Source organism: Sinocyclocheilus rhinocerous, unplaced genomic scaffold (assembly GCF_001515625.1).
Source record: "Sinocyclocheilus rhinocerous isolate Xijiao unplaced genomic scaffold, SAMN03320098_v1.1 scaffold585, whole genome shotgun sequence".
NCBI classification, from domain to species: Eukaryota; Metazoa; Chordata; class Actinopteri; order Cypriniformes; family Cyprinidae; genus Sinocyclocheilus; species Sinocyclocheilus rhinocerous.
In genome coordinates, this window is record NW_015630024.1 from 2,247,856 (window position 1) to 2,261,080 (window position 13,225).

The window sequence follows — 13,225 nt, forward strand, 5'->3', positions numbered from 1 at the left end:
TGTATATATATATATATATATTTATCAGTCTGGCGAGTAAACTAAAAAAAATTACTAGCCAATGGCGATTCAATTGCCAAGGTGTTCGTAGAGGGCTGTTGATGTGTATAAAAATCTGTCAGCCTGTGCTGATCAAAGCTGATAGTTTTATACTATCTGTACTTTTTGCTCTCTTATTGATTCTTCTCTTGCCCAAGCCTATTTTAAAAGATCTCTCCTCACACAAACCTGTATGATGGCGCAGTGCAATAATTACTCAGAATCCATCATTGTCTTTTTCCCATCCTGTCTGTCTGTCTTATTCCTTACACCCCTTTTCAATTTGTCTTGGACAGGCTTTTTATCACTGCTCCTAAAACAAGCCATTACAGGCTTTATCACAGCGACCGGCCTCTCGGCTGGTGTACTGGCGCACCTCTGTCGCTACAACTGAACCAGGGTGCAAAGCTCCTGACATGAATTGTACAAGAACTGATAGAGTTCTCCCAGCTCAGTTATAGGAGTCATTTCACACCAGCCAGCACTGGGTGGCTCTGTGGAGGTCACACGGCGGGGTCTGCCCAAACTCATCAACACAGAAAAGGAAGGTTCAAACAAAAAGTAAGGTCACGCAAAAATAATCCAAAAGCTGAGGGCGACAGAGCGAAGAATGTGAGGAAGCATAGATATCGGTTATAAAATGGCAAAATGTGTATGTACATTCAAATGTATTTGACTCCAGCTCCATCTGTATCTCTAAGCACTCAGTATATGATGTGCATTATGAGTCACATAAATCACATTCAATTATCTTCTAAGGCCAGCGTGATAGTGTTCATTCGCTAAAATATTAAAATGTACCCAGAGTGATATTTAAAATAGTTATGTATATTATTTGTTCATACGTAAAGACATCATTGCTACATTTTGTTGGGAAATTTTAGGGGATGCTATGCTTCCTATGTAAGTATTAAAGCAATTGCCGCTGGTTAATCTCTCGAATGACCCTGCTGAGTCAGAAAGCCAAACGTTTATTAAGCTGCATGTCTGTGAGGTCAGATGTCTTGAGCAATTTATTCCCGACCATCTGGATGTATGTGTTGAAGATGTTCACAACTCATCTGACTGGGTTTATCAGCTCTAGGATGATGGGAATGTCTGTGCATTTAATAGTTCGCTCAAAACAGTTTCTCAATTTTTCAAATCTGTAAGATTTCTTTCTTTTGTGGAACATAAAAGAAGTTAAGCTGCTATTTTAATATATATAATTTACATTCATTTAAATGTATACATTTGGTAGATGCTTTTATTCAAAGTGACTTACAGTGCTTTTAAAGTATACATTTGAACAGTTCACACTTTCTCTGGGAATCAAACCCATGACCTTGGTGTCGCTAGCGCCATGCTCTACTGTTTAAGCTACATTAATGATTTTTTATTTATTCAATAAAAGCATACATTAATTTTCTTGATGATAGACCACAATTTAAGTTATTATTCACTGAATATCTTGCTCTCAGATCTCATTCGGGTTTGGAGCAACAAGTGAACTTTTATTCTAACTTCATCACAGAGAACAAGGTCATGATTGAAGACCCACAAATTGCTGGGAGTCACCTTTCTGATGATTTCAAAAACAAAAACCATGAAAAATGACCAGAAACATACATCAACAAGACAAAACAATTGCTTTGTTTGTATCTGTATCTGCATATGAAGGACAAAGATCACACTTTAAAAGTTCTTTCAATTCTGCCATGGCAATTTAACCCTAGTTCTGTCATGACAACTCTCGAAGGGATTGGCATGGTAATGTACTTGACAATGTTAATGTATTTGGTCTTGGCGGAACAGATCTGCTACGCTGCTGCTACTGCAGCAGAGCAAGTACCGAGACTTGCTACTGTCAATACATCCACAACATGCTGCTGTGAGCATGTAAGAAATATTGCTGCTGCAAATATAACATACATGAAATAACCCCCATATAGCATACATGAATCACCTCGTAGCAGATCTATACAGGTGGAGCTGGGGAAGGTGGAGGGTTTCTGAAGCAAGCTGCAACTGCTACGGAAAGCACTAGTCATATATTTGAAACAGGAGAGAACCAATCAGCTGTGCCATGTGATGTCATTAGGTCAGATTGAGTTAGACCTATCGGACTGCGCCATCTAGAGTTTCATACCAGAACTCTGTATTTCACACAGCAATTACCATTTAAACATCAGAGAAGCAACTTCCACTAAGATTTGTGGGTGTTATGATATTGCAGTGTGTGTTGAGGTAAAAAATTTGGGAGTTTTGTGCTGGTTAGGCCATGTTTATCAGCTTTAAGGCCATCTACATGCTGATGTAGTTCCTAAATGTTGACAAAATGATATATACATACTTAAAATGCATCTCTTTTGAGAACCTGGACCAAAAATATTGATTTTATTCATTATTACAGCTGAAAAAAAAGTGAAGCACTTTGATTTTACCACCCCTGTTTTGTTTTAATAGGAGCTCAGGAATGAAAACAGCACTCATCAAGCTACTTATTTCATCAGGTATTTAAATGTCAAGAAAGTGTCTACCATCCTACAACTGATGAAGCCATTCAGATTAGGGCTGAAACATCTCCAATAAATGGGAAAACATATCTAGATAATCTGGAATAAATTATTAAAGTCATGTTCCTTAGTCGAACTGCCATACTGATCGCAATGCAATATATTTCCCAGCACGGACAATGTCCACAGAGACCTAATTTACCAGGTCATGAAATAAATCTACCTACAAGTAACAAACATGCCTAAACTTTGATGTTTTACCAATTGAAACACAATAGGCAGTAGCAGGGGTTTATTTCACTCTATAGGTAGGGTGAGTGGGATAAGCGTAAGCCTGTGTGATTGACAACACAGAGAATGTGAGATCACAGTGGCCTTCTGTAATGAAAAACAGAGAACATGGTATGAAACCCAAGACAACTGTCTGTAAACAAAGCTCAATATTACACACACACACACACACACACACACGCTTCAAGAAAAGACACATTGTCAATCTGTTGTCAAAACAGACAGCCTCAGAAACCACTGGAATTTTGGAAAGTTTCGGTGATGGAAATTGGAACAGTCTGTGTTGAGGGCTTTCTGACACTCATCTGCAATACTCTATACAACGATAACATCACAACATATTATACTATCAGATAAGAATGTAACCCAGTATTATATAGCTATAATTCAGAATTTTCTACTTATAAATTCAGAATATCAATCAGAATATAAGCCAATTACTTTCTAGGCATAAAATCAGAATATACTGTAAACTAATATTTCCTTGTTAAAAACACAATCAAAAACAATATTTTCAAGCTATAAAATTAGTATATAAAATATTTTCTAAGAAATAAGAATCTACACAATATTGTCTAGTAATAAAATCTGAATATTAATTCGAATTATAACCCTACATTTTCTAACTATAAAGTTAAAATATAACCTCATATTTTCTATCTATAAAAATATAAATCAGAATATACTCCTAATTTCTAGAAAAAATAAGAATATAAGCCAACATTTTGTCTCTATAAAACCACAATATAGGCCAGTATTTTCTAACTATAGGATTAGAGAACAACACAATATTCTCTAGTCATAAAATCAGAATATGACCATTCATTTTCTTTCTGTAAAATGTGGAAATATTCCTATATTATCTAGCTATAAAGTCAGAATATAACCCAATATTTTCTAGCTATAAATTTCAATATAAATCAGATTAATTTCTTATTTTCTAGCAAAAATATTTTCTAGTTATAAAGTCAAAATATGCATCAACATTCCAGCCACTAAAAAACTTAAGCCAAAAAATTTTTTGTGACTTGTTCACAAAATGCCATTTCAGCCTAGTGTGTTCAGAATTTTCAGCCCTGGCCAAGATCTGTCATTTCGTTGCATCACTAATTCTGTCTCTTTCCATCAGCTCTTACTACCACTGAAGCTTTAATTCAAGTATGCATGGATTTCAAATAAATCGAATGCATCTCTGACACGTACAGTATAGCTGTCTGACAGGAATCACTCAGACAGTCTCAGTCCCAAAAATGAATGTACCTCCAGGAAAGATGCCTCTTGCTCCACTTATTCTGAGGAGCTAGCGCTCGCTTTCGTCTGCCTGCTGATATATCTGGCTCTGACACATCTGGCAGCGAGCAACGAGGGGTCTTCATTAAACCCAAGGTTGCTTGGTCTGCAGGGAAACATACAAGCATGCATAAATACAGACCCAAACACATGAGCAGAATGCAGATATTTTGATGCTTTTCTGGTCCTGTAGACTGCAAAGGCAAATCTACCAGCTGAAGAAAGCCAGATGAACATGAGACAACCAACCAATCTGAATTACACTGGTAGTATCTACCAGACAAAAACCAAGGACAACGTGGACATGAGTTATCTATAAAAATATAAATCAGAATATACTCCTAATTTCTAGAAAAAATAAGAATATAACCCACAATTTTCTAGCTAAGAAATAAGAATAAGGCAATATTTTGTAGCTGAAAAATCTGAATATAACAATATGTTTAGCTATTAAATCAGAATATAAGCCAACATTTTGTCTCTATAAAACCACAATATAGGCCAGTATTTTCTAACTATAGGATTAGAGAACAACACAATATTCTCTAGTCATAAAATCAGAATATGACCATTCATTTTCTTTCTGTAAAATGTGGAAATATTCCTATATTATCTAGCTATAAAGTCAGAATATAACCCAATATTTTCTAGCTATAAATTTCAATATAAATCAGATTAATTTCTTATTTTCTAGCAAAAATATTTTCTAGTTATAAAGTCAAAATATGCATCAACATTCCAGCCACTAAAAAACTTAAGCCAAAAAATTTTTTGTGACTTGTTCACAAAATGCCATTTCAGCCTAGTGTGTTCAGAATTTTCAGCCCTGGCCAAGATCTGTCATTTCGTTGCATCACTAATTCTGTCTCTTTCCATCAGCTCTTACTACCACTGAAGCTTTAATTCAAGTATGCATGGATTTCAAATAAATCGAATGCATCTCTGACACGTACAGTATAGCTGTCTGACAGGAATCACTCAGACAGTCTCAGTCCCAAAAATGAATGTACCTCCAGGAAAGATGCCTCTTGCTCCACTTATTCTGAGGAGCTAGCGCTCGCTTTCGTCTGCCTGCTGATATATCTGGCTCTGACACATCTGGCAGCGAGCAACGAGGGGTCTTCATTAAACCCAAGGTTGCTTGGTCTGCAGGGAAACATACAAGCATGCATAAATACAGACCCAAACACATGAGCAGAATGCAGATATTTTGATGCTTTTCTGGTCCTGTAGACTGCAAAGGCAAATCTACCAGCTGAAGAAAGCCAGATGAACATGAGACAACCAACCAATCTGAATTACACTGGTAGTATCTACCAGACAAAAACCAAGGACAACGTGGACATGAGTTTTATTATGAAAATAAAACGTACAAACCTAGCACTCCAGTTTCTTTCAGGCCTCCGAACCTCTGCATGGCTTTGATGGCCCTCGTCAAAGCCTCCTTAGTCTGTAGCTGTCCATTCACAGGATCAGGGGGAGGGAGATAGCCAAACTTGCTCAACCAATCCTGTGGCAGAAAACAGGTGTTGTGAAAATCATTATATCAAAATTAATAGGCACTTTCACTAAAATTGTAGATTTCAGATAACTACCAGGCAGTTTACAGCAAAACGTTTCCTTCCAAGAAGCACATTTTCATACATCCCTCATCAATTATGTATATTTATGGGGGCATGAAAATGTACTGGGTTTAATTGGCTAAAATATGAAACCTGCAATTTTTAAAGATTAAAATCTTAGTTTGTTTTCTTTTAGCACACTAATCATAATTAAGTAAACAGACATTTCAAATGATTTCACTACTTTGCTCTGAGCAGATGTTGCAATTTATTCAGATGCACTAAATTCTAACATGAAAAACTGGCAATTTATTAAGAAATATCCCAGGTGCGTCTTCAGTTTTACTGTAATTAAAAAGTTTCAAGCTTTTTCTTGGGAAAACTATTTTCATTGGTAATCATGTCATATTCGATTTCACTTTCCATCCTGTCAGTAAATCTTATTAACTAGCAAAAAAAAATCATTTATATTTTCTAGCAAAAATATTTTCTAGTTATAAAGTCAAAATATGCATCAACATTCCAGCCACTAAAAAACTTAAGCCAAAAAATTTTTTGTGACTTGTTCACAAAATGCCATTTCAGCCTAGTGTGTTCAGAATTTTCAGCCCTGGCCAAGATCTGTCATTTCGTTGCATCACTAATTCTGTCTCTTTCCATCAGCTCTTACTACCACTGAAGCTTTAATTCAAGTATGCATGGATTTCAAATAAATCGAATGCATCTCTGACACGTACAGTATAGCTGTCTGACAGGAATCACTCAGACAGTCTCAGTCCCAAAAATGAATGTACCTCCAGGAAAGATGCCTCTTGCTCCACTTATTCTGAGGAGCTAGCGCTCGCTTTCGTCTGCCTGCTGATATATCTGGCTCTGACACATCTGGCAGCGAGCAACGAGGGGTCTTCATTAAACCCAAGGTTGCTTGGTCTGCAGGGAAACATACAAGCATGCATAAATACAGACCCAAACACATGAGCAGAATGCAGATATTTTGATGCTTTTCTGGTCCTGTAGACTGCAAAGGCAAATCTACCAGCTGAAGAAAGCCAGATGAACATGAGACAACCAACCAATCTGAATTACACTGGTAGTATCTACCAGACAAAAACCAAGGACAACGTGGACATGAGTTTTATTATGAAAATAAAACGTACAAACCTAGCACTCCAGTTTCTTTCAGGCCTCCGAACCTCTGCATGGCTTTGATGGCCCTCGTCAAAGCCTCTTTAGTCTGTAGCTGTCCATTCACAGGATCAGGGGGAGGGAGATAGCCAAACTTGCTCAACCAATCCTGTGGCAGAAAACAGGTGTTGTGAAAATCATTATATCAAAATTAATAGGCACTTTCACTAAAATTGTAGATTTCAGATAACTACCAGGCAGTTTACAGCAAAACGTTTCCTTCCAAGAAGCACATTTTCATACATCCCTCATCAATTATGTATATTTATGGGGGCATGAAAATGTACTGGGTTTAATTGGCTAAAATATGAAACCTGCAATTTTTAAAGATTAAAATCTTAGTTTGTTTTCTTTTAGCACACTAATCATAATTAAGTAAACAGACATTTCAAATGATTTCACTACTTTGCTCTGAGCAGATGTTGCAATTTATTCAGATGCACTAAATTCTAACATGAAAAACTGGCAATTTATTAAGAAATATCCCAGGTGCGTCTTCAGTTTTACTGTAATTAAAAAGTTTCAAGCTTTTTCTTGGGAAAACTATTTTCATTGGTAATCATGTCATATTCGATTTCACTTTCCATCCTGTCAGTAAATCTTATTAACTAGCAAAAAAAAAAAGTTCATTAATGACACCATCGTTCAGGAAGTGACATCAATTTTGGCGAGAAAGAAGTATTTACTGATCTGATGAATTTTGATTAAGTTTGTCTTATACTCATGTTAGCTAACTGTCAATCAATCACTGAGCAATGGTTGAGATTGACCAGAACATATTTCTAAAGGTTTGGTATATCCTCTCAAACAAAACATTTTTTAAATGAAAACTTAAATGCCTAAGAATTAGTAAACCCCATTAAAAGCTACACTGATCAGTCACTAGTATATAGCTCCATGTCAAGGGTAGTTGATCAAACCTCATGAAATCAGCACCACAGACTTTAAAGAAAAAAAATCACCACCCATTCCAGCACCCACTCACTTTAACTCAACTCTGCAGCTCATCTACTTGACATTGATGGCTATTGCGATCGTGCTGAATGACTATTAACAAGTATTGATTTGAGTTGGAAATTCAGAGCAATATTAAAGATTCAGACACACTCAATCCTGTTTTTTTCTCCATTGTTGTGCGTTAAGCCAGACTATGTTGAATTTTAATGCTGTTTTGTCAGTCAGATCAATAACTGGGATCATCTTCTCACAATTCAACCGATTCCATTAGTGAAGTTGATTTGTGCTAGCACAGCACTCTCAGCAGAGCATGGAGACATCCCAGCTGCACGTCAGCCCAGGCCTGCGGGCAAACTGTTTGCGTATGGATTAAATTTCTTATAGCTTTGTGCTAAAACACAACGCTACACACTGTAATATGGTTCATTAAAATGTATGATCTCTGAAAGCACTCTCACTTGATTAATCATGCCACCTTCATCTTTTAGAAAAACACCATCATGGCTACATTAATTATAAGAGCAAAAGAGAATGATTAAAAAACGTCAAAGCTGGCTGACTCGAGGTATTATGATGAGGTGGGCTTTCCCTTTAAGTGCCAATAAAAGAACGAGTATGTGCTGCGAGTGGACATACCAAGGTCTTTCAGACCAGGGGTGCACAAACACACCTCTTCACTTCAGTAAAACAAATGATGGCACTGACAGACAAAAGAACTAGAGCATCAGCTACCAGAGCTAAAAAAACATAATAAATTCTGCATTCATACTCTCTTTGAATCAGAATAACTGAGGAGTTGAAAAGTTTACTTCTTGAAGCTAAACTCTGTCATGCTCCGCACTCAAGCCCTACCACACATAATTGAAAGAAGGCTAGAGAGTAGTTAAGAATGAAGGTGCTTTAATCACGTTGAAGTATGCAGTGTGCTTATGGAGTGCTACACTCACTGGACAACTTAGAAAAATAGAAGTAGTGTCTAAGGAACACGCGGTTGAGTGGGTCAACAACATGGAGCACTTACCAGAAGAGCTGACTTACAAAAATAGTTCAATTTCCTCACTAGCAGCATTTTGTTTCAAACTGTTTGACTTTCTTTCCTTGATATAAAGATGTGTTAAAAAAAAATTGTACTGCTTTTTTTCTGCAAATAATGTGATCTTGCACATTTTAAGAGCCATATTTTACAAAAATAAAATACAAATCTAAAATAATTTTTTTATAAGATAAGAATGTAACCCAGTATTGCCTACTGTAGCTATAAAACCAGAATACAATACAATATTATCTAGCCATAAAATCTGAATATAAGGCAATATTTTTTAGCTAAAAACAACAAAACACAATATAAGCCAATATTTTCAAGCTATAAAGTAAGAATATGACCAAATATTGCCTAGCTATAAAATCAGAAAACAACCCAATATTTTCTAGCTATTAAATCAGCATATAACCCAACATCTTTAGCTAATAATTTAGATCAAGCTAATACAAAATAAAATAAAATAGATAACAACTACATTCAATATAAGGTCTCCAAAAACCTAATTTGAGCCAACAGGAATTGAAAGAAATTTAAAAGAAATTTGGACATGAAACTAGGGCTGTGCAAAAAATCGAATGCGATTTTCATGCGCATCTCGTCAGTAAAACCGCTTCTGTGATTAGTAGTAAATCTCCAGCACGTGCGTTCAGATGGAGCGGCATTTACTACACAGAGCCATAGTTCACTGACAAGCTACGCAAAATCGCGTTCAAAATCGCAGGCGATTCATTGCCATCCGTGTAGTAAATGCTGCTCCATCTGAAAGCACGTGCTGGAGATTTACTACTAATCACAGAAGCGGCTTTACTGACGAGATGCGCATGAAAATCGCATTCGATTTTTTGCACAGTCCTACATGAAACCATATTTTACAGAAAGCCATTTTGTAAATAATGTGATTTTCTAATAAATCACAAAAGAAAACATCACCTGCAGCTTAAAAGTACTGTACAAGACTGTATTAACAACTATTATCTGTTGTTACGTGGTTTGATAAATGATGGCCCTCTTCAGCTATGTGGCACTATGCTACACTGACTGCTGCCTACTCTGTTTCCCTCCTCGCTACCAGCTGACATAATTTGTGTGTTGACACATTGTCCAGCTGTGTAAAAGTGTGGAGAAGAGGCCTACTCTTTTTGTGTAAGCTATATTCCCGCTGGCTGAAATATCGATGCATGACGAACCACTGTGCATACTCAGTATCTCATATCACACACATACATATATACACACGCAGATTACTAACAGTCACACGCTGTTATCTGCAGCACAGATATCCAAAAACTCAAAGTACAAGTGCCCACTGTTCCAGAGAAAAGGACAACTTGCTGTGTGATCATTAAGTGGGTCTCCAAAGTACACACCAACATTGTTATTATAATTAATTTCACGTTTTTTTGTATAGGCTTTTCACAATACACACCATTCAAAGCAGATTTACAGGAGATGCATGTTTCTACATTACAAGAGCAATTTGTTATCAGAGGTGTGATATTTATTATATTGTAATATTTTTTTCTAAAGAAATATTAATGCACTGAATCCCAATAAAGAGAACACTTCATTACAGTGATATCATTGCTTTAATATTTATTAATATAGCTAAACAGTTATAATACTTATATACTATAATAATAAAATATTGTAATAATGAACATCAACCTCGCAGCTTCAACCAACAACCTACATTATATATATATATATATATATATGTAGTGAACTAATTTATTGAGATGCACCTGTATGTGTGTGGCCTTTACTGGATAGATGATAGCAGCGAAAGGAGGCTGAAGGTGTCAGAAAATGACACAGTCCAGATTTGTCCGAGCACATATGCTATCTGCCAGGCCACTCTCACATTTACAGAGGATTGTCATCTCACAACCTTTAATGGTTAGTAGTGACCTAAAAAGATGTCACAGACTCTGCCGTCGCAGGCTTTACTGAGGCACATTTTCCAAAAGATCAACTCAGTCAGGGATTCTGACTTTGATCAAACACATCACTGTGCTCTGAGGGACCGAAAAGACGGACCAACCCTGTCAGTCCGGAGGTGATGATGAGTGAGTGTGCTCCGCAGTGAAGGTCAGTGTTCAGCGGTGCTTAGAATCCTCAAGCATGTTATCAGTCTTACTATGAACCAGTGGAAAGCTAGTAAGAAAAGTGAGGCTTTTCTTCACATGTGATCCAAAAGCCTCCGAATTCTTTAGCATAGGGAGTTGAGAATGGTCAAAGCGATATTAAACCTTCATAGAATATGAACGGCGAATCAATAAACTCAGACAATGCTGTATAAACCTGAAAATAAACTCCAGCGCAGCTGTTTGCGCTTTGAATAGCGTGTACGTGCCAAGCGAGTCCCAGATCTGTGTGTGTATCAAAACCATTTCCAGTCTTTTGGTTGCAGAGAGGACGTTTACTACACAGATTTATCACCCTGACCTAACCGCGCCAAACTCAAAGAATTCACCCCAGTGTCCTGCAGTCGATTCTGGCTTTATGTTCCTCCTCACCTCCTATGAGGTGTCACGGATCATTATGCCACACCGAGAAAGGTTAACATACTCATGTGCCGCAGAGAGGCTAATAGTCCAGGACGTCAGTCAATGGCAATATGAATGATAGGTCTTCTCACAAGGAGAGATTTCATTGAGTGGTTAAAAGCTTGGAACAGGAAGAGCACGTTTTGGCAATATTTTTTCCTAGGGTTGTCAAAGCATACATCGTTAAAAAAGAGAAGTTTTTTCTAAGTTGTGCATTAGAATGATTTATTAGAATGATTTCTGAAGGACCATGTGACACTGAAGACTGGAGTAATAATGCTGAAAATTCAGTTTTGCAGCTGAATAAATTACATTTTAAAATATATTACAATAGAAAACAGTTATTTTGAATTGTAATATACGGTGACGCATTGCTGCCACACACACATTTTTTTTCCACTCAATTATGTCGTAATAACGAGATATGTCGTTTTAACGACATCTTTTCTCGTTAAAACGACATCTTTTCTCGTAATAACGTGATGTTTTCTCGTTAAAACTACATCTTTTCTCATAAAAACGAGATGTTTTCTCGTTAAAACATCTTTTCTCATAAAAACGAGATGTTTTCTCGATAAAACTACATCTTTTCTCGTAATAACGAGGTTTTCTCATTAAAACGACGTTTTCTCGTTAAAACACATCTTTTCTCGTAAAAACGACATGTTATGTCATAAAAACGATATAATTATCTTGTTAAAACGACATATTTTCTCGTTAAAACAACATATTTTTTTCTTGTAATAACGACATATGTCATAAAAACGATATGTTTTCCCGTTATTATAGATATATGATAGGCTATATGTGAGCGAGCTATGCGACTGTCCGCGCTGCTGTCGCCACAGTCTGACATTAACGAGGATCTGCACGCTGCTGAAATGATAGAAATACACTGTTTTAAATGTATTTTAATGTAATGGTTTTAATTGTAGCTGCATGTTTATTAGGATTAATCTCCAATCTGTCTACAATATAGTGCTATCCAATAACTGCACTCAGACCCATGACTCCTTTAGGCTATGATCAGATCAAAACTGGGCTTAATATTTCTTTATTTGAATGACTGAAGTTTGATTTAACGACAAATCAAAATACGAAAAAAAGAAATAAAATGTTCTAATAGGATAATAATAATTAGTATCATTATTATTTCGTTCTGTTTGGCAAACGGGCAAACAAAAATTAAGCTAGATTTTTCGTATTTTTTGTTCGTGGGTTAATAAAATGAGTTTGCTTTTTGTGCGTGGGCGGCCCTAAAAATGCCACTTTTCTCTCTTAGGTCTTTACTGCCTATCCCATCACACAGAATGAGAGTTCATCTCATGTACCGCTCTGCAAATTAGTCACAATAACGTTTCTTCAAACTGTCTGACTGTTGTATAGGCAAAATTTCTTGCAAAAATACATCTCATATAAAGCACAACACTGCTCTTCTCGGTTCGGCGGCTCTGGCGCGATCCCTTAGGCTACATTGTGATAACAGAGGAAAGAAATGTCTGCTTTATTTTCTATACTTCCACAATAACAACAAAACGTTACAAATTGCTTTTGTAAAATAACAGGGTGCACTTTCTGGCGCACCTTGCTATGTCTAAAGGTCTACTTAAATAAAACAATCGAAAACAAATTTGTTTTTATTTAATTCGTATAGCCTAAATCCAACAAGAGGTACTATACAGTCTTTCCCGTCTGAGCTCATCTGTAGTCCCATAAGAAGAACGCGATGCAATGCGAGGCTTGATTCAGCTAAAGATATCCTTTAATAATATATAATCACTAATACATAATTAATATATAATCAGACTAAAGTATCAA

The 13,225-nt window shown here is 36.4% G+C and overlaps 1 protein-coding gene across 1 annotated transcript in view; it reads right to left on the reverse strand.

Annotated features, from left to right (window-relative positions):
• LOC107739737 (matrix metalloproteinase-17-like) overlaps window positions 1–13,225 on the reverse strand; it is an 88,394-nt gene that overhangs the window by 37,021 nt on the left and 38,148 nt on the right. Inside the window, exons 2-3 of the mRNA XM_016551938.1 lie at window positions 6,839–6,971; window positions 6,472–6,607 (exon numbers count right to left, since the gene is read on the reverse strand). Of these exons, the coding sequence (XP_016407424.1) occupies window positions 6,472–6,607; window positions 6,839–6,971 (269 nt within the window). The remainder of the gene's footprint in view (window positions 1–6,471; window positions 6,608–6,838; window positions 6,972–13,225) is intronic.